This window comes from Cololabis saira, chromosome 10 (assembly GCF_033807715.1).
Source record: "Cololabis saira isolate AMF1-May2022 chromosome 10, fColSai1.1, whole genome shotgun sequence".
Taxonomy (NCBI): Eukaryota; Metazoa; Chordata; class Actinopteri; order Beloniformes; family Belonidae; genus Cololabis; species Cololabis saira.
Genome location: NC_084596.1, coordinates 24,056,684 through 24,078,489, shown reverse-complemented (window position 1 = coordinate 24,078,489; position 21,806 = coordinate 24,056,684). Strand labels below are relative to the sequence as shown.

General features: G+C 41.2%; 1 protein-coding gene across 27 annotated transcripts in view; it reads left to right on the top strand.

The window, feature by feature from the left end:
* Nucleotides 1-286: 286 nt before the first annotated feature.
* The window catches only part of mbnl1 (muscleblind-like splicing regulator 1), a 43,047-nt gene continuing 21,527 nt past the window's right edge, over nt 287-21,806 (top strand). For 21 of the 27 annotated variants that reach the window (XM_061732202.1, XM_061732197.1, XM_061732194.1 and 18 more), the window contains exons 1-2: nt 8,203-8,401; nt 14,135-15,105. In XM_061732202.1, coding sequence (XP_061588186.1) covers nt 14,932-15,105 — 174 coding nt within the window. In that variant the 5' untranslated portion in view covers nt 8,203-8,401; nt 14,135-14,931. Of the gene's footprint in view, nt 341-2,376; nt 2,536-3,184; nt 3,382-7,152; nt 7,460-8,202; nt 8,402-11,394; nt 11,515-14,134; nt 15,106-21,806 lie in introns of those variants that run through there. The other 6 variants (XM_061732177.1, XM_061732201.1, XM_061732176.1 and 3 more) reach the window with 6 other exon arrangements.

Below are 21,806 nucleotides of genomic sequence, written 5' to 3'. Positions count from 1 at the left end.
GTAGCTATTATGCTGGGGTGTTGACATACTGTAGATCCGACTGTGCTGTTACGGCCTTTAGATCTAGACAATAATTAATGTGGAACATCTTCTCTCTTTCTCTGTCTCTCCAGCTCCTTGCTCTAGTCGAGAATGCAGCAGTGCCACTTGCAAACCGCAGTGTCTGGGGAGTCTTAAAAAGGGAAGGAGTCTCACTCGGATTCCTGGCATCTTTAGAGCAGTGGGGGCTAAATTAGGCCTGGTTTCATTGACTTCCAGTCCCTCGAGTCAGAGCAGCCATTCAACCCGCAGCAGAAGAGGCCGCTGATGCTTCCTCAGAGCTTCGCCTGAAACGGTCAGGGTAAGTTAAATCCATCCACGTAGACTAGTCTGAGAACATTCTTAGTAAACAGTATAAAATATCAGTCCCAGGTTTTGTAATGCTTCGTCATGCAAATGTATTGCAAGTTTATTAACACAAAGTATAATTATTATGTCTGTTAGCCTGTTGATTTTTTTTATATATAATTTTTTTTAAACAAATGCAAATTCTGTAGTACATAAAGAAAGATCCAGTTCATCATTTTGTATTAATTCACCTTCACTCCATCTGATTCTAAGCTAAAAGGCAATCAGTTAAAGATCTTCTGAACTTATATATATCCATATATACCCATATACAGTACAGACCAAACGTTTGGACACACCTTCTCATTCAAACAAATGGGGAAGTGTGTCCAAACGTTTGGTCTGTACTGTATATATATACAATATACATTGTCCAGCTATTATGCCAGTTGATGACTACATTTTTACATGAACCCTTTCATGCACAGATTAAAAAAGATTAAAAAAAAGGTCTGCACTTTTTTTTAGATACAATAATTAACTTTTAATGACATGCAAAATAATGTCATTTAAAAAAGCAATTGTATACATATATAAATATATATGTTTAAAATTATATTTTTGAGTACCGTAAGTTGCTGTCAGTGTGGCCACACCTTTCGACATTCTGCTGTACTTTGCCAAATGAATAATGACCAGCTCAAACTGTATAGTTTCTATTAGGTATAGTTAATCTTCTCTTAATATGAATTTAAAAAATGTCCAACATGTTTATCATGAATTTAAATATTCAGATGCAAAAATTCCCTAAAATAAAATGTTTGTTCAATACTGTGCACTGAATGGATGGTTGACTACCTGATTTCAATTGTCGCGGCTAATGGACAAGTAAGCCATCTAAAGCCATGCATATACAGTGCTATACATGCATAAACAGTGTATCTTGTATATAAAGCTGTCTATTGACCATAAAGCTTTAAAAGGGTTCATACATACTGTGGCGGCGCACTACTCCTGCACGAATGGAGTTCTAATGCTTCAACATCAGAACATTGTTATTGTGCATCAATATTCTGTTTCAGTGCTTTTAGACATTCATATCATCTTTTCTATTTGATCACATTTCATATTTTGTTTCATGGACACGAAATCAAAATACCATAAACAATGTTTGTGAAATAGTGACATTCTCATGAGGTAACATTGTTCTGTTTGCTGCTTTTCATTGGAATTTTCCTCATTTACGTTGTATTTGCAACATTATCATTGTGAAATTAAACGTATACAGGACATGCAACTTCAGTCTTGAAAATTCCTTTCCTTTAAATCATCATGATCCACTTTTAGGACAGCCCAATTCTTTAAATCAAAGTTTGTTTACAATATTGATTACTGCTTTTCAATAACCATGGAAGCCAGAAGCATTAATGTAAGAAAGGGAAAAGGAAAAGAAAGTTTGTTTTTTTTTTTTACAATGACGTTCTCATTTTGCCTTGTGTTAAATAAAAAGTTAATACATTTACAGTGGAATTTAGAAACTTTTACTTGAAAACTTAAAACTTACTTGCCCTCAGGCTGAGGCCTGTTTAACTTAACTTGAGCCCAAATGACCTGGTTGACACAACCAAGGTGAGCATTGTTCAGCATAAAGGGTTTGAGTTTCTATCATCTGTCATCAGCTGAGAGATGCACCCGGGACACATGCATATGTTCCGGGACCATGCAGAGACAAAGAAGACTGACAACTTCCTCTCTCACTTACACCAGCAGACAATTTAGAGTTAGCAATCAAACTAACATGTATGTTTGTGGACTGTGGATGGAAGTCAGAGTCTGCAATATCCAAAATGTTTATGATTTGTTTTCCTGTTTAACTAAGTGAAAGTGCACTGTACTGGTGCACATAATAATATTTATTTCTTTGTTTCTTTCTAAGAAGTGTATCTTGCTGATGAGCTGCTTGTTGTCTACCTCCCTCTCTCCTGTGGTCTTTACCCTTCATCATGCTGTGGTGCGTGATTGACTATGCCTCTTTCTCTGTGTTGGCAGTTGGAGACAGGTGCTGAGTGCTGCTGAGTGTTGCTGCTTGTGGGGGCCCCAGAGGCCTGGTTCAACATTCCAGTGATAGTTTGATAGACACGGCCCTTTGGGGAGGAAGAGGAGGGAGGTAAATGCTGCACCAGGCCTTACAGAAGGAGAGCCGAAGGGGTAAGTGAAGTCCTGTGATGACGTTTCTTTTTTCTTTTTCTCTGTCACATGCTCTTCCTCTTTTCTAATACTCACGGGTAAAGGTATACACGTGAGCAAATCTTTGTTTTTGTGCGCATAAAAACAGAAAAACTAAAGGTGCAATTCAGAACTGTCCTGACGTAAAATGCACTATTCAAATCCTGCATTGTTTTTATCTTATTTCATTAAGTACATTTCATTATTTCATTTTATTTTGACAATTGTATGTACTGTAGGTGTTGAAATGACATGTATGGTTAATATACTTATAGATAAATGATATAGTTATAGATTTGTCTAATGCACAGTCACATGTTAGTATGGATTCTGTCATAAACACGTAATTGTACACGTTTCTAACAATGTCATCAAAAGTTGTACATTATCGCAGCAGACAAGTGCATCCAAATAAACCAACCCCCAAGTGAACACATCATACACAATGTATGTGCACACAGTTGTTGCAAATGAAAGGAAAGAGGAAGTTTTGAAAAGGGGATCCAGAGAGAGGCGGGGAAGATAACAAGGTGGCCATATTTGGCATAAGTACATAATGCAAGCAGAAGATGCAAATGAGATAAGGAGTTGTCATGGAGACTTGATGTTGCGCAGTGGTGGTTTCGCAGTAAACCTGACCACATTTGCGGTATGGCCGTTGCCAAGCAGAAGGTGCTATTATGAGAGTGCGAGAGAGCCGAGTGACAAAAGTAGAGGAAGAAAGAAATTAAGATGTTACACCATCCCACAATGCATCGCATTAGCATGACCTCCGCTGAAGTGGCTTTGTCTGTCCTAGAGGCACGTCAGCGATAAACAGGCACACAGGTAAATCTTCTGTCTTTAGGAAACTTAAAACAGAGTAATGTGCAGCTGTTTTTATCGTAATGCTCTCATTAGGTTTGTTTCCACTGCTTTTTGAAATCCTGTAACAGTAAGCCGATGAACTTACCTGCTTTTAGGTGTTACAGAAAGGGAAACTTTATGAGCTAGACAAAGCTAACATATGAACCATGTTGCTCTTTGCTCAAATTTGCTTTATTTTCCCCTGAACTGTGATGTTATGTCAGTGTTTTTTAGTGTAATGAGAGTATGATGGGCCTGTTTTTAATCTGCCAGCTAACATTTAGTCAGAAAAAATACATGAAAGCGCAAATGAAAGCATATGGAAAGAGTGTTGCCATACTTTTTCATTTTATCTTCAAGATTAGCTTTGAGCTTGAATCCTGCAGTCATTTGCATGCACACGGTGGTGTCATGTGAGGACAAGACGGTGTGCTATTTCCTCCCTCAGTATGTCAAACCTGACAACTTAAACTGCACCTGCTTTCCTGTACTTTGTCAAAATGGAAAGAAGTTAAGAGAAAACCACAGAGTCTGCAAAAAGGAAGTGTAGCTGCAAATCTGCACAAGAGGAAGCGCATTTGTTTAACTGTTAACTTTTAATTGGTTTAAGTTAACAGGATAACCAAATCTACTGTGAAGAAGCAATAGTTTGAAGTACAGTCTGCAAGTTGCAGCAAACTTGTCGAAGCTTAACATTTCAGAAGTGTTATAGCAACACAAAATGAGTCTGTATTTCTGTATAAGGACAGCACATTTTGTGTTATATTTGACACAATCCCTCGGCTATAAATCAAAAACAAGTCGTCTGTGTCGTTGTTGTGGTATATTGCAAGAGTGTAATGTGTATTTAGAAATTTTGTGATAGATGAGCCGTCAGAGTTTGGCACACAGAAACTCTGAGACGTTTCCTCACAGAAGCGAGAGTTCACGTCGGCCAGGGAGTGTCATTTGCAGAAGACTGAGAAATAGCAGAACCCTGAGACGATGGGGACGTTTACGGTGGAAAGTTGTGCTCATTAAGTGTGAGGAAGAGAAAACAGACTATGAGCTATGAGGATTTTATGATTTGACTGAGACAGAAGGGTATCAGAGGATAGACTACAGTATGTTAGGCTTCAGTGTTGTCGATCAAGGAGTTTAAAGGTATTTCATGATTTTTTTCTTTTTAGTTTTCCTGTGAAATGAAACTTTTCATACCCTGTTTGTTTAACTTCCATCAGACTTGCAAAAGACAGTTAATCCAAAACAAAGGGACCCAAACCAATGTGTCAGAGCTCATTTCCACATAATGAAACCAAGGTAACATTTACAAAGTTACTTTCCAGCTTTGCAGAAGTGACTTTTGTAAAGTACCTTCATATACACTAAAGACTTAAAACATTAGTTTTTATGGGCTTCAGTACTCCCTGTGACTAGTTCACTGATCTTGCTGTTAAAAGTATTGGAATTCCCCTTTAGTATACCACATACACGCCTCTTCCTGCTTTCGATCCTTAGTATTAGTTTGTGTGTGAGCTGTTTCTCAACCTCCCTATATTTATCTGTGTCATTCTTTACTAATCATTTAATGGCCTCATTGCTCCACTAAACTCCACAGAGAGTAGCCGTCACACCCTCCTATCTGTGAGATGTGGAGACATGAGGAACAGAGGGTTAAAGCTTTTGAATGATGCCACGGATATAGAAATATAAACTAGAAAAGCGGAGACAGATGTGTGTGTTTGAACCAGTTGTTTGAAGAATTAAACTTTTGAGAAACTTTCAAATTTGGATCACATGTCAGATTTGTATTGACGGTTTAATGAAAACTAAGGAATATTAGTGTAGAAACAGGGCACATGAGGAAAAGAAAGACACAGAAACCAAAAGGAGAAGCAGCACCGGCATATATTCGGCTGCACTAAAGAAGGAGAATTCTGTCAATGTTTGAGTTTCGCAGAGAGCTCACATCTGTGGAGGTGATGGTAGTTTGACTCCTACTGAGCTGCAATAACTGTTCACCGTTTTTCTTCAATATGGGTCAAGAGAAAGCTGCACGTGCTGTCGATCAGATTACCCCGTCAGCACCCCCCAAACAAAACCAACAAAAAAACGTGTGTGTTGCAGAATGTTCTGCAGCAGGCTGTTTCTGGGTCTGAAAATAGATCACTCCATCAGTAATGACTGATAGCTGGAAATAGATCAAGACATACACCATGCCATCATTTATCATAATTTGAATTACAACCTGTTTCTGTGCTCTCAGTGTGCAGAAAGCAACAGCATTGCTGATGACTCAACTGCAAATTAACACCCAGGGTTTAAGGCCCTGCTGTGTAAATTAGAGATGACTTATCACCAGCTTTGTATCAAGCAGCTATACAACAGTAGAAACTAGTCCAGAGACATAGGAAATTATAAGGAACGCAGTTGAGATGTTACAGTCTTTCTCCTGAGATGTAATAGGCTATTTAAGAGTTGTATTTTACACGTTAAAGATCATAAATCGGCCTCTGAATATATACTCAATGAACTTGAATTCAGCGATACATGAAACTTGCTCCATATATTTCCAAAACATAACATTTGTTAACGGTATTTTTCTGAGAGTGGAAAAAAGAAAACATGCTTAAACCTAAAACTTTGCTGAAATCCCTGCAGATGCCAGCGCCATTATCTCCTAAGTTACTGAATATTGCTGCATCAGGTCCACGTCACATTTCTGAAGGCTCTTTCAGCGTCTCCGGCTTTTCCCTGGATGCAAGGGTTGAAGCGGCAAAAGCCTTTTTTTTCTCAACAGCAATGCTGTGGCGTTTGTAGCGGTGTTTGCTTCAGTGTTTACTCAGATATGTTACTAACCTGCAACGAACTGCGCTGGTCTGCGTTGTTTTAGGTCACCTGTGTATTCTGTGTTACACGAAAGGTATAATAGTGTAGTGCACTGAGCTCAGTTCACATAATGCAGTTAACATGTGGTCAAGAGCTCGTGTGAAGTTGAGCAGAGGGTTGCATACCACAAAAGAAAAGCAGTATGAAAGAGAGAGAGAGGGAGCCGGACAGAAGCCAGACCTAATCTGCTGCACACTCCTTGTAAATCTTTCCATAGTTGTTTCCTCCACACCCTTAATGTGTTTTTTTCTTTCCAACTACTATTTTCTCCTTATTTCTCATCACCTTTTAAGTCCCCACTCCCCTCCCTGCTTGTATCTAACGTCACTCTCATGATTTTTTTTTCTTTAACTTTTGATGCTGTTTTTTTTAACCATACATGGTCTTTACTGACTCTGTATATTTATTTTGTTACTGTTTTTTTCTTCTTTTTTTTTTTTTTACTTGCCATGTTTTCCTGGTCTTTCCTGCCTCTTCCCCTTCTCTTTCCTCAGCTGCACTAGATATGCAAGGGCAGTGCTGGTGCGACTGAGCCAGCACTTCCTGGTGTTGTTTTAAAGGGGGCGTGGCCCGTTTTTAGTGTGGAGCAAAGGGAGGGAGAGGTAACTGCAGGATCTGTATGCCCAGTGCAGTCAGAGCTCCCTCCGCCTCCTCCTCTTCTTACTCGTCCTCCTCCACCACAGCTGTTGCTACTGCCGCCCAGCGAGCCCCACTTCCCTGCAACAGACAGACGATCCAGAGGCTGTGTCAGTAAAGACACAGCCCAGCCCGTCTCAGCATAGCACTGCAAAAAAAAAAAAAAAACCCAAAAAACCCAGCTTTGCCACTTTGAAGAGGCTGGGGAGGGGAGACACTAGCGCACACAGCCAATGCTGCAACACACACACACACACACACACACACACACGCTCGCGCAAACACGCAATTATACAGACAAACACTCCTCCTCTCTCTCACTCTGGTGCTCGGCTCCGCACAGCTCCTTTACTCATTCGCTGCTGATTCACTCGCTCAGTCGCTTGCCTCCTCTGCCGGTCGCTCTGCCTTGCTGCATTCTGCCTGCCTGCCTGAGAATGGTCCAGCCGGTGCCTGAGGGTCTGCTGTCGCGGCCTGTCTGAACACACGCATAAACATACAGAGCCAGCCGCCACGCGGAAAACACACACACACTAACCGGAGAGCAATGTGAGAGGTAAGAGCTTGGTTCATAACCTCCCCCTCCCTCCCTGTCTCATGCCTTCATCTAGATCTTTCCTCCTGTGTGTGTGCGCTTCTGTCTTCAGTTTCCAAAGTAAGTGTCTGTATATTGGAGCAGGTACAGATATGGAGTCTCTTGCCTCAGTGTCTGCTGTGTGTGATCTGTGTGCGGACCACAGGGCTAACTTCTATTTGTCATAGATTTTTTCAAACAGATATGAGTGCACACTTTTGCACACACACACACACACTGAAAAACACATTCTTGGCTCAAAGCAGACAGTCACACAATAGCTACTTCTTGAGCACTAGTTAGCAAGAAATTTTGCTGGTGTGTGTGTGTGTGTGTGCGTGTGCGTGTGTGTGTGTGTTTGGAGGGCCGTGGTTGTTCCAGGAAGCAGTAGAGAGGATCAATTGATCGCCCACTCAGCTTTCATTCCCTCCATCTGACTCAACATTGGACATGTTGGGAGTTATCCTTGCAGGGCTTGGTAAACACAGGGAACGGTGAAAATCTCCATTAACATCTTCTCCCTCTTGCTGCGTCAGCCCAAAGGTTTGGAAGCATGCTTTTGCATGTGTGTGTGCGTGTGTTCCTAACGGTGATGTGGTGTCTGAGGCGAACTCCCGCCCCAAATATATGTAAATTATGTGTGACATGGGAAGCCGCTGCTACCTTATATGGTGAGCAGTATTTCAGTACAGTAGAATCTCGCCAAGTATTCCGGGTCGCGGGAGGAGAGAGTGTGTAAGAGGTTGACTCTGTCTGTGGGAGTGTGTGTCTGGCTAAGTGAGTGTTTGCATGCGTCTGACAGAAGGGGAGTAACGAAGAGAAAGGAAGAAAGTTTAACGGAGAGGGACAGAGGAACGAGGAAGGAGACGGAGGAATGGAGAAGGAAAGTCCACAAATGGAGAGGTTTTACTTGTTGATGTGAAAGTAAGTCGCTTCAAACTTTACTGAGTCTTTAGAGGAGTGTTTCGAGTTACACTTTATTGTTTTTTTTTTCTTTTTAAGGGGTTTGTGTTATCTTAGTGGACCATGCTAGTTCAAATTGTCCTAAATCCCTCTCTCTGTCCTTCTTCTCACCATCCCTGTCTCTTGGTGGTTTGTCTGTGGTTGAAGCAATGAGAAGGAATGCTGTTGTTGTGACAAAATTGAAATCATGGGGGCTCAAACAGTAGCACAGGCAACCCAGCTATGTCCACACATGGAAGTAGGCGTATCACAGACAGATGTGTGTCATATTCCATTTAGGGGACTTTGTAATATCCCCCCAGGGAGCACGGCTGCAGGTGAAAGCCTCGGCCGTTTTTGTTGGTGGGACTTTAACTGGCAGGAATATCAAAGGTTGCGTTGCTCCCTCTTTGTATGTTATATACACACACGATTTCTGGTGGAAATTGCTATCCATTTATGTGTTTTGCCTGCGGTTTAGAGTCTGCCCTGCAGAGAGGATTATGTGCATGGTTGAGTCTGCGCTGACAGGTTAAGCCTTTATTGTATGAGGAGTCCTATGGTTGTTCCTGTGATGTTATGATTACATTTCAACCCCTCTGAGCAACAGTTTCACACGGTTTTGGTAGAGTAAGACACTTTCCACTTAACAGAAGTCCAAGCTAAGCTTCTAAAAAATTGAAAAGCTGACAGAGGCACAGCTTCTTATTAGCCTATAATTAAGCACTCTTAAACCTGACATGACACTCATTTGTTTTTGTTCTTCACAACAGTTCATAATTCTTGTCTGTGCGCTTCAGTGACGCAGTGTAACATAGAGCCAGTGATCACCTCTCGTGGATTACATGGTGGTGCTTCAACACGGCATGGACATGTTTTGTAAGCTGCGTTTTTGTGAGTCGGTACCGAGCTTCTTGTTCTTTTTTAAACTTTTTGTCCGGACATAACATTGTCGGCGTAGTTTTTCTTCGCCACAGTTGCATCAGGTCCTGCTCATAGCCCTGACGGCTTAAAGCTCTTCATCCACGAAAGAGCGACAGCGAGCTAAAGCATTAAAAGATTCCTCTCTTATCTCATTCTCAAGCCAAAAGTTTTTATTTTTGACTTTTATTCCTATTCCACCAACACAGCAGTGAGCCTTGTTTCCATCATTGTGATTGAGTTTGTCTCAATGTGGCAAAAACAGGCCCGAACAAATACACATGTAAAATAATCATCAGCTCATGTTGTTATTGGCAAAATAATCACGTTTAATGAAGTTGTGACATTTCAGTGGATGAAAAATCTTTTTTGGCCTTAATAAACAGTCTGTAGTTGCACTGTAACAAAAGAGGAAAGATCACCATCAAAAGTGCCTTCCTGAGGTGCTACATGAATAGGTTTACCACAATCTGTAGGCCTGGATTTAGCACGTCTCTAAAATTGACCAGAGGGATTTACACCTTACCTCTGAAGGATATTCACCCATCCAGCATGCCTGTCCACAATGTCTCACATACGCAAGCTGAATTAGGTTAGATCAAGGGAAATAGGTCTCACGATTTGATAAATAATTTCAATTGTCAGTAACCCATTTGGTAGCTTACTTCACTCATTTAGGTCTATAAAGATCCTTAATTCTATTGAAGGGATACGGTCTCTTGCTCAGCCACTCATGATATCATGAGGCCAACTATTATCCTCACCATCCGATGTCTTCCCCACATCTTTGCACTCACAAACGTACACAAAGATGCACTGTTGCACACAGTTAGATATTCAGCGCAGCTTAAGAATACCCAGTGTTGGGACAGACAGAGGTTGGTGTTTTTGCAAAGGTTTGCATTTGTGAAGTGTGCTATGCTGTGTGTGTGCAGATGGCTCTGTCTATGTATGCTAAACAAGAGATCTCATTGTCCCCAGAGGTTTTTCTACAAGAAGAATCAATAGGCATTGTTTGTTTTGCATTTCTAGGCCCAAGCCTCACTTTCAGAGTTACATTATTTAATTAAAGGACATATAACTCAATAAAATGTAAAGTTGAGGAGAGCTAATTACTCACTATACTATAATTGATTATAATCTTGACGACAAGGCATATGATAATAATAAATAGGATAACATTCCTTTCAAATTAAAGATTTTGGGAAGTGGCTATCCGTTTGAACTGTTTATGGTTAATCCTTTAACAAAAAAACATATCGTACATGTAAATAGGTGTTCATTTTTATTTAATTTTTTGTACTAAACTAATGTTGGGAACTAATATTAATAGAATATATATCCTCATATATGTGTGTATCACTCCAAAGAACGATCAGCAAGCAGCAGAAAGAACAGTCTCAGGTGTTTATGTGTGAATTTGTGAGTGTGTGTGTGGGTGTAAAGGTCAGGGAGGACAGTATTGGCCCGCTGTATTCTCAGCACACGGAGCTGTACCGCCACGAAGGCCAGGGGTATTACATTTCTTACTGCCTCGTCCACTGTGATGACCTGCATCTGCAAACTGTCACCCTGACTCCACCTCTGTCAAAATGCTGAAACCACTCCCTTTAACTGAACAGCAGCAAACCAGAAGAGACAAACGCCTCTGTCTCTCCAGTCCCGGTTAGGAATAACGCTTATTCTGTTAGCCAGGAACCCAACCACATGGTGCAAATTACGAGTGGCACATCTCTACTGATGCTGCATTGTTTAAGGCCAGTGCACAAGTTCTCCACCGAGTGCAGATATGTGACCGTTTGCAGTGTCCTCCTATGTCTGAATTTTTGCAAAATAAAAACTCCTAAAATGAACTTCTTGGAGATCGGTAGAGAGTCGTTACGTGTGCAAAGGCATTCAACCTTCAAAATACAGCGGTGGCTTTAGTGAAGGATTGTTCTCTGAGTGCTCTTGTTCATAATGAAGTAATGCATACTGGAGCCTCGAGTGTTTCATGACGCTATCTTTAATTACACTTAAAATGTGTCACTCATTCATTTTACAGGAAGTCTTATCACAACTGTGAGCCACACCTTCTTTTCTGTGGCAGCTGCAAGAACAACACTTCAACACCAGACCAGAATTCTATATTGTTTGATTGCCTTCAGCTTTTAAATCGGTCGAGACATGTCTCGGTAAGAAAAAAACTCTCTGTGCTTTAGACTTTGCAATGAATTAGCACCATGAAAGTTCATGGCAGGTTTTGTGCATAGTTTGTGCGTTCGGTATAGGTGGTGGTTTGCTTTGTTGTTATGTTTAGGTGCGTTATGCGGCTCACAACCAAACGAATGCAAAAGATATGCTGCCTCATTCATATCAATAACGTGATGTGCTCATATTGGAAATATACTTTAAAATTTGCAGTCACAGCGTATTTATAACGTGTTTTCCAGATGGCAATAGGCAGCAGTGTCTTTTACTTGTTCTCTTTTGCCATTACCTCCATTGTGACTGACCTTGCACCAGCGTGCAAGACCTTGGAGTCTACGAGAGCATTGCTGAGGATGCTGGAAGAGAGCGGCGCTCAGATATTCACACTTAAATGTAGATGGAGCTGGTGGAACAAATACCACAAAAAGTCAATAATCCACCCATAAAAACACCATCTATGATGTACGGAATGAAAAGAAGACTGTATTAAACTCACTTATTTGAAAGAGGAAAGGGTATCAACACTTAAGGTGATATTATAGAGAGGGAGAGTGGCAAACTTAGAAGATAGAATATACAGATGAAGAAATCAGAGCAGGGATAACCATGTTCAGACATGATTGATCATAAAGAGCACAATTAACCATATTACAGTCTTTCGTCAAACCTGTCAGACCGAAGTTTTGTAGAAAACACAAGTTATAGTTAAATTGTATGATATTAGATCCTAAGTTTCAATTCAATTGAATTCAATTTTATTTATATAGCATCTATTACAATAAAAGTTGTTTCCAAGCACTTTCCAGAGACTCAACATGACCCCTGAGCAATTATTACTTAAAGAACGGCAGGTAACACTCCCCTAGTGGGGATAAGACCTTAAGCCAAACAGTAGCAAGGAAAACCCCCCTTTAGGGGCGAAGAGACCTTGAGCAGGACCAGCCTCATAAGGGGGGACCCTCCTGCCGAAGGCGGGCTGGCCAGAGCAGGAAAAGATTTCAATAAATGAGGATGAAGTGATGAGGAATCTAAATACAGTTCGTGGGAAGAAAAACATGCCCTCATTCAAGTAAACAAAAATACGGCATGCCACATATCGAAAGAGTTTGATCCCACAACAAAACCTCCAGCTCAATTGCTCTCAGTGAAAAAGGGGTTTTGGCATCATTGGGATATTTATCTGGCAAGCAAAGTTACTCCATCTCGTTAAACGAAGTTGCAGCATTCAGTAAAATGTTGTAATCTGTCATTTGCAAATACTTCATTTATTTGAACCGTTCCTCAGTAAGCTTGGCATCGTAGCTGATTTGTTCACGTAGTGAGTTCGTGTGTGCACCTAGGCACGTGAAGAGTAGGCGGAAGGCACAATTGTGCTTCCACTCCAAAGGTCATGTGGAGCAGTAATGCTGCTTTTGCTTTAGGGGTCATCCAAGGTGAAAACAAGCACTTCACTCCCTCATTTTCCCTCTCTCTCTCTCTCTCTCCCTCTCTCTCTCTATTCCCTCCGCACATCGACGTTGCTGGGTCATCATGGCCTGTGCTGCTCTGCGGCAAAGCCTTCACACGGAGTGTTGCAGTGTTGTAAAGTTAGCAGGAGTTCATTGCCTTGCTGAAGGTGTGCACGTTTTTCTGGGGAGAGCGATCTCTCTGCGCAGGGTGTGGTGAGTCGCGCCGCTCGTGTGATAACGGTGGAACGGGCCCTTGGGAGCCCAGTCATGAAAACCCCTTCAGTAAATGTGCTTTTCAATGGATACATCAAAAATAGAAAACAATTGCAAGAACACACACACACACAAAAATCTTGTATACTTTTTAAAGCATGATAATAATAATTTTATGTGGAGCCTGTTTAATAGTTGAGGGAGAGCTTTGTAGTGTGTCTGTGATGTTGGGATTATTTCTGTTAACGAGACAAGAGGTTGTCATAGAACTAGTAAGCAAAGGGATCATTTCAGACTGTGTCTCTGTCTTTCTCCAGCAGCGGGCAGGTCAGCCTCCTGTTTGCTCCTCCCCCTGCTCTCACCTGGCCCTAAGCCCAGAATGTTGCTACAACCCTGCTGGTTCCCATTGGTCCCCTCTCTCACAAGACTTTGCAAGAAAGGAAATGACTAACCTCTTCTCCCTCATGCCCTGCCTCAACTTCCCTCTTGCTTTCACTCTTTCTTACACTTAACGCATTTGTAATGGCCGACTTTGCTAATCTGGATTGCAAGTGATACGGGATTTGAGACGATTCTCCTCCGTCACCCAGTAGAGGTGGAAAGTTCTGAATGGCTGCCTTGTGCATATTTGTTGGGGTGTGAGTGCTGTGGCGAGATGAACATGTGTGTGCACCACGTGTGTGTTGAAAGTGCAGAGTAGTGTGAAAGTTTGTTCTTAGCTGAATTCCCTGCTTTTCTGACATGTACACATATTTTCATCCTTGCAGCTGCATAGCTCAGCAGTATAAACTGAAAAAAGGCAGGTGTAACTTGAAAAGTTGCAGCAGATCATAAACTGTTCTGACAGATTAATGGTAGGGTGAGAGATGAAGTGAATGTTTTACGTGTAAGATTAGACTAATCTGTTTGTGTTTCCCTCCATTCTGTGTCACTCTCTCCTCAGAGGAAGTGCCTTCCCTGATGTCTGCTGCAGCTTTGACCTGCTTCTACAGCTGAAGCTCCACCCTCCCCTCTGCCTCGCTCGCTTGCTGCCACAGTAACACGAGTAAAAGGACAGCAAGCACATCCTCCTCGCTGCCTACGCTTCGACGCAGTGGTCCCACTTCTGCCATCACCATCCACTCCACACAGCTGCGCTCCAGCCTCAGTTCTTCTCACCAGACGGCCCCCGCTGCTAAACGCTTACCACCAGCTGAACAGCCTTACCACCGCAGCCCAGCACACCACCAAGCCCACTCAGCATCTCACCCACCTTGCCTTTCACCTTCGCCTTCAGCCCTTGAAGCCTCTGTTTAGTCCTCAGTGTCCTTAACCTTCCTGAAGCAGACGACATCCGGACTGTCACCTTAGTTGCCTGCTTCCCTGCACCTCACCAGAGGGCTCACAGTTCGGCCTGCTGGTCTATTTGCCATCTTTGCATTGGGATGTTGTAGGAAGGTCAAGCCAAGACAGGCAGCTTGTTCAAAACGTAGTCTCCTGGATATAATCTGTTGTTTGACCAGGAAAATGACCCATTAACATCCACAGCAAATGTCGTCCCGCAACATTTCACTTTGGAAAAGGAGCCCTCTCAATCAATAGGAACTTTACTGTTTGAATGTTTCATTGCAGCTTATCAAGGAAAGTAACGACGCCAACGAGTAAATAAAACAGACCTTAAAATTGTGGATTTTTCTTAGAGGTACTTTGTCCACACCTGAACATATCTCTGCTAGGAATAATCTTTGCCAGAGTGTCGCCATGGCAATGAACATAGCACATATCCGTGACACAAAGTGGCTGACACTGGAAGTATGCAGGGAGTTCCAGAGAGGCACTTGCTCGCGGTCTGACCAAGAGTGCAAGTTTGCTCATCCAGCCAAGAGTTGCCAGGTGGACAACGGACGGGTGATAGCTTGCTTCGATTCACTTAAGGTAAGAAAAGAGAAGTGATAAACAGGAAGTCGGGAGGCCGTATCTCGGGCAGTGAGATGGGTGTTAGATAACAGGTTGAGCACATACACCCTGACAGGCAGTTTGAGGAACTATATAGAATTGCAAACTGGAAATGGCTTGCTAGAGCGCACCATCTGACCACAGCATGTGCTCATCTTAGTCCCACCTATTTCTGGTCACATGACTGTAACCTGATCAAGGGTACAAAGGGGAAGAGTGAGTGGCTCCTTTTTTGCAGATTTAGGAAGCAGTAGTCTGTTATTTTTAATAAAGCTTAGTAAAACTTTCCGGACCACGATGTTTTGACCTGGGTTTGCTTCCCCTAATTCAAACAAGGGACCAGTTAGGAGCCAGCTGCACTTCTGGTTGATTGTACTTTACACAGTACACAGTTGCATGAGTCTTTTCAACAGCACGTTCACTCTGGGAGTAGAAATGCTGAAGCCTGCCAGCTTTTGGGCAGAAAACCACACACAAATGGGTCATCATTTTATCATGTACAGGGACTCAGACGGATGCCACAAGCAACACATATCTCAACAGTTAGAGAGGAGCGAAGGAAAAGCATCACCATGAGGCGCTCACTGACTTAAACCGCTTCCTGTGCAAAAGCTGAGGGGCAGCCAGGGGGGTGTGTGTGCAGATCTATATGACAGATTTGAACTGTAGGAAGTAATTTTCCATTGTCAAGTAGCAGATTCACGTAAACATTTGCATTTGTGTGTTGTTACTATTTGAATTGTGCCCTTGCAGACAACGGTTAATTATAGAGTATATATACAGTCGTTGACTGTGTGTGAACAACGCAGGATTTAGATGAGGACAGCATGTTGAACTAAAAAAAAAAGTCCAAAACCTGATGTAGAAAGATGAACACCGTCAGGTCCTAATCCAACTCTGTGTTTGCATACATGCTTCCGTCTGTGCATATCTCTGAGCATCAGAATACTTTTTTAGTACGTCTTTACTTCCCGTTTTCACAGTTTTCACAGTTTTCACCCTCATTCTTATCTCTTCTAATTCCTGCAATCATCTTGAGGTTTTAACAGGTTAACTGAAAAAGCAATGATGAAGGAAGCAATGCATTCATTATTCATAGGGTAAGTCTTATGTAGGGCTGGGCGATATGGACCAAAAGTCATATCTCGATATTTTCTAGCTAAATGGCGATACTCGATATATATCTCGATATTTTTTCTGTGCCATAATTGGGGTTTCCCCCAAAGCATTATAGCATAGCATCTCTGTTAGCTTCATTTTTTTCTGAGGCAAACCCTTAAAAAAACAGTCAGTTTTAATACAAAGCCTCGTGCCAAATGTCACACAGGTTCCTTTATTAACAGAGTCTGCACAATATCAAAATGTATAAAACAAATGAAATAAAAATAAACTGCCTGCATATATAGTAGGGGTGTAACAATATATCGTGCCACGAAATTTCGCGATACAAAAAAGTCACGATACGTGTCGTGGAGGTGACAACCTGTATCGCGATATTATGTTATTAATATTAATCTATTGTGTTGACTAGAAACGCGCATCCGGCCGCGGCTGCGCGGACCAAAATCTTCCTCCGCTCAGGAGAAAGTAGTCCCGTTTTGCGGTCCTGTTTTGAGCTCTGAACCTTTACTGATGTAAGTCTGGTGTAGAGTTAAGCCTTACCTTATTAAATTAAACCTTTTTGGGGTCGTGAGTAGGATAAACACGGAGACAACTTCTGCGTGAGTTTGCGTGTACTTCAATGTCCGCTCAACAGCGTAGGATTTCAGAACATCAACACAGCACCTAGTGCTGTATCACTCCGCCCAATCTAAAACATACTAACAACTGATATAATGACTAGTGTAATTATAGTCCCTGATTTACAGAATATAAAGAATATATTTACAAAATAATGAACCCTGAATTACCAAAATAACCTTCTTAACAAAAATAAATCTCCTCTTACACTTATACGGTGAGCAGGAATAAATCTTTTTTATGATGTAAAATTGTATGTATTTATTTACTTGTATTTATTTATTCAATTTTAGTTGTTAAATTTCTGGAAAAGAAAAAAGTCAAATCATACATGAGAGAAACTATTCAGTTTGTGGCAAAATATTTTTATTATATGAAACTGAAGATGCATAATGCAAACCTGACATTTACTTTTAGTTCAGTTTGTGGAAAATGGTTGGCCTGGCTTTCTCCTTAAAACTTAAACAGTTATAAAGCATTACAAACTGTAACAATAGGGCAAACGCACAGCATTGTTTTGTATTATGTGTCTTTCAAATAAAAGACATTTTTTTCCAGTTATATATTCCTCATTCAAGGTTGTTAAAAAATACTGCTATAATATCGTATCGTATCGTTATCGTGACCTCAATATCGTGTATCGTACCGTATCGTGAGATTAGTGTATCGTTACACCCCTAATATATAGAATAAAAATGCTTCTTGAATAAAATAAAACAAATATCCCTTTCCTGCATAACAATTAAATTAAAATACACTGTGCAATTAATACAATGTAGAAGTAACAGGCAGACTTTTCCACTGAGGTTGACAGTTGTGCAAATAACAAAACATTTGTGCAAATCTCAAATAAAACATTCAAGTCAATTTGTCACAAAATAAGCTATATCAAAATCATTAAAAAAAAATGTAAAAAAAAAAAAAAAAAAGTTTTTTTTTTTTTTTTAAATCGATATAAACGATATTGTCTCGTACCATATCGTGTTTGAAAATATATCGATATATATTAAAATCTCGATATATCGCCCAGCCCTAGTCTTATGTTTACCAATCATGTTTTTCTGTATGGATCTTGCTGCGTTCCCAGGTCTAAATGGTGGAAGTAAAATATTATAATGAGGAATATAGATGTTGGTAAGTAGCATAAATATAATCTGTAATGCTTCTGCTATTAAAACATACACAGACACATTTACCTGAATGTCAGGAGGTCAAAACTCAGCTCAGCAGCGACAGGAGCTTTTGTCAACAAGCAGGAGGATTTTGATACCCATGCATAAGTTTATGTTGCCGTTTATTTTTAAATAAAGCGTACCACCAGAGGTGAGAAGCTGGCCCATATTTTATATTTTGTTTTTACAAGACCCAGGGGAGCTATTTTAGTTTGGATTCATTTTCCACTAGGACTTGTGTATTAATAGGAGATGGTTGATGCTTTTTTTTTTTTTTTTTTTAACCGCTTGCCCCATTTTTTTTTTCCACTGGTAATGAAAAACAGAACAGATCTCTGTAACCTGCAGTGGAAACAGCAGAAGAACGCAAAAGACAGAGTGGGAGCAAGTAAGGATAGTGGAAATCAGGGGGAGAAGGCTTCTGATGTCTGTTTGAAATCGTAAATAAGACCTAAACCGCACATGTGCAGGAACAACTGCATTCACTGTATTAAGTTTTTCCCGTAACACGTCCACTAGCCGATCAGCTGCACTACTTCAGTACAACACAGACTGGGAGGCAAAAATAGGACAAATCTCTCAGATGAGTTGTGTTACATGAAGCCGTATTGCTCCCCTTTTACCGGTTTTGCACACACTAATTCACCCTCTTGGACACGTGCACGAGCTTCCTGCCCATGAGAGAGGAACGACCTTCTTCTTGAGAAGTGTATAATTAGAACAGGTCTCACATGATCACCAGTGCATAGCTGAGCGGGTCACACCCAAACCCAGTCATTTCCCCGTCATCCATTCTATCTCTTTTTGGCTGGTGGTTTTTTACAATTTGCACCAAAAAAAAAAAAAAAAGACACATTCATGCCTGCACAGACACAGCAGCACACTAAATAAATAAAGAAATGAATGCATAAATGAAACCATGCTTTCGGAGGGCATGCAGGGGGAATTAGAGCAGGAAAAAAGAAATGTGCGTAGCACACAGACCCCAAAACTGTATTGTTGTGATAGTTATGTCTATATCCTTTGCAGTGGCAATCATGTGAATGATTTGTGCTCTCATGAGACAATCGGTCAGACCCATGTATTTGTCTAGGCCGCAGAATTAAACATTTTAGAGTGTGAACGTTTGTACATAACGGCTGCATGTGTGGGTGTTTACTGGTTTTAAACTTGGACTTAAGCAGAGCGCAGCCCTTTCTGTTGCCTGTCTATCTGGTTGGTGCAGCACAGACCGCTCAGCTATGCTGAAGCAAGGTAAATATTTGGAGAGGGATAATGGCAGCCTGGGCTCCTAGATTTAAAGTCAGCTTTGGAACTTGGTCTGTCGATGATTACCACCAAGCAGATATGTTAGGTGTGATATGCGAATTTGGAATCATGCTTACAGCTAAAACTGGTACGAGCAGCAGATGAATTGATGAGGTTGGAAGAAAAGAGTGACACGGCTCCTTTAAAACAACATCTGATCACGTCATGTTCTTCTACACCAGTGCTTGCCTAATATGAATGCAGGATCATGCACTAGGGTGGCAGAAGCAGCTCCGGCCTCCTTAGTTTGTACTACATGGTGTGAAGTAACGATGGGCTACTCTGTGCTTTGACTGAACTTGTTGTCGCTTGTTTTTATTCTCGTTGGGCTTCTTGATTTCCCACTCAGTCTGGTTTTTGCCTCATTTAGCTAAAGGCCACACCCATCCCTTTGCAGCATGGTTCACATTACACCCTGGTAAAGTCCCCCACCCTCCCCCACAACCCCCAACACGCAGATATTCACACACATAAACCTGTGTGACAAGAATTTAGGGGCTGGAGTGACATCAACTCTGATGTCATGTGAGCCTATCAGCGTTAGCAGGTCCTCGTTTGACCTCGCAGTTGCCACTTGTGCCATAAAAGTAGGTGGTTAATATCTACCCCAGGCAACAGTTGGAACACGCGCATACGATTTCATGTGTTTTGCGCCCGACCTACCTGCCAGGCTGACACACCCATTATCAACACATCTGAGTTTTGAGAAACCGGGCCAAGCAGGAGTGCACGTATGTGTCTCTTGTCTGTGTTGACTGAGCTGTTGCAGCTGGTTCTTTGACAGTGAGACACTGTTCTTAGACAACTTCGTATTCATGCGTCTTTCAGTCCAAACAACACATTTGGACAAATCATGCTTTTTTTTTTTTTTACATTCCCCAGGTTTGGTTTAAGATAAGTAATAATAAAATGCAAAAACAATGGCATTGAAGTTGTCATTTAGAAAAAAAATGTAATTGTCTGATAAGATCAGGCAGTTATTCAAGTGTAGATGTAGTGTAATGATAAAAAAGAAAAAGAAGAACTCAGGAACACATCAACATAACTTGTCAGATCTGAACCATTTGTTTGTGATGAGAAGGCCTAAACAATCAGGGAAACTGGACAATGTACTACTAGCTGTTTGACTGAGGTGGAAGTGATGCATGATAATATGTTTATATTAGTATATTTATATTCATATTTACGAGATGTTTCCTTGTAAAGTATCCAGAAAAGACTTTATGGCCTCAGTTCGACTTGATGCATATCTCCACAGCTACTTTTCAACCCATAAAACACGGTAAAAAAAAACTCCATTACGCCATCTGTCTTTCTTCTCATTTTTATCTCTGTGTTTTGATAACCTCAGGTCCATTCAGTGGTTTATGCCACAGTCAGGTTAAACACATTATCTCTTGCTTGCATGCTCACTGGACATAAAGTGAAGGGTGATTATCCAGACTCGTGTGAGATAAACTTTAGCTCATTCCTGCTGATCGTCCTGTATAAACAAATCATCCAGCTGTAGTGTCAGGCCAGTGAAATTAACAGTTTGTTTGATATGTATGTGAATAAAAACAAGGCTTTCAGGTTCAGGGGGTTAATGGGTATTTGACACTGCTGTCACTCTGCACGCTACAGTGACAGACACAATGTGACCAACATGGCCACGGGCAGGCTGTTGTTGTCATTTCTTTGGCTAGCACTACAAGATCTCAATGCAATAGTACATCAAGCTTTAGTCTGGAAACATTTAAGGAACGGTCTAAAGAAAAAAAAAGCTACATTTCCGACAGTGTTAAAACAGATCAAACTTCCTCCTTGTTTTGTTCTTGTTTGGCGCAACAGCCACAGATGTGTACATAGCCTGAGAAGCTGCTCACAGATGTTACTCACTTACTTTGCTGGTGTCTCCCCAGATGTCACTATCTTCAAAGGAAGCTTTGAGATGAAAACAAAACTCTTCACATTCTGACTAAGACAAATATGTTCTCTGGATGAAGGTTTTTTACGACACCTGTGATCAGGTTTGTTTTCGGTAGCATAGCGCTAATCTCCTGCCAGGCCGCTGCGGGGAGATATTTCAAATCGTGTTTCATTTTCAACTTTGGGTGCATCAGTGAATGGTTCTGCTCTTTGATCCAGTTTGGTTGAAGAGGTGAATTTATTCAAAGAAAATAAAGTTTTATACAACAATTTCACTTTACTCTCTGTTGCTGCTAAAAATGAGCAGGATAGCATCATTATGAGAGTTTTAGTTAAAAAACTTTCAAGTTTTCTTATCCTGTTGTTGACGGTTCTACGCGATGGTCTTTTTCACTTTCATGCCGTGGTGTGTGGGGGTGGGGGTGGCTCCTTTTGTTTGGAGCACACTAATCCTCCACACACACCAAGCCACACGGAGCCATTCTTCGCTATGCTCGTTTTATGGTGTGTACATCCTTGTCACATCAGCATGGCTTTGCATCTCGTCTGTGA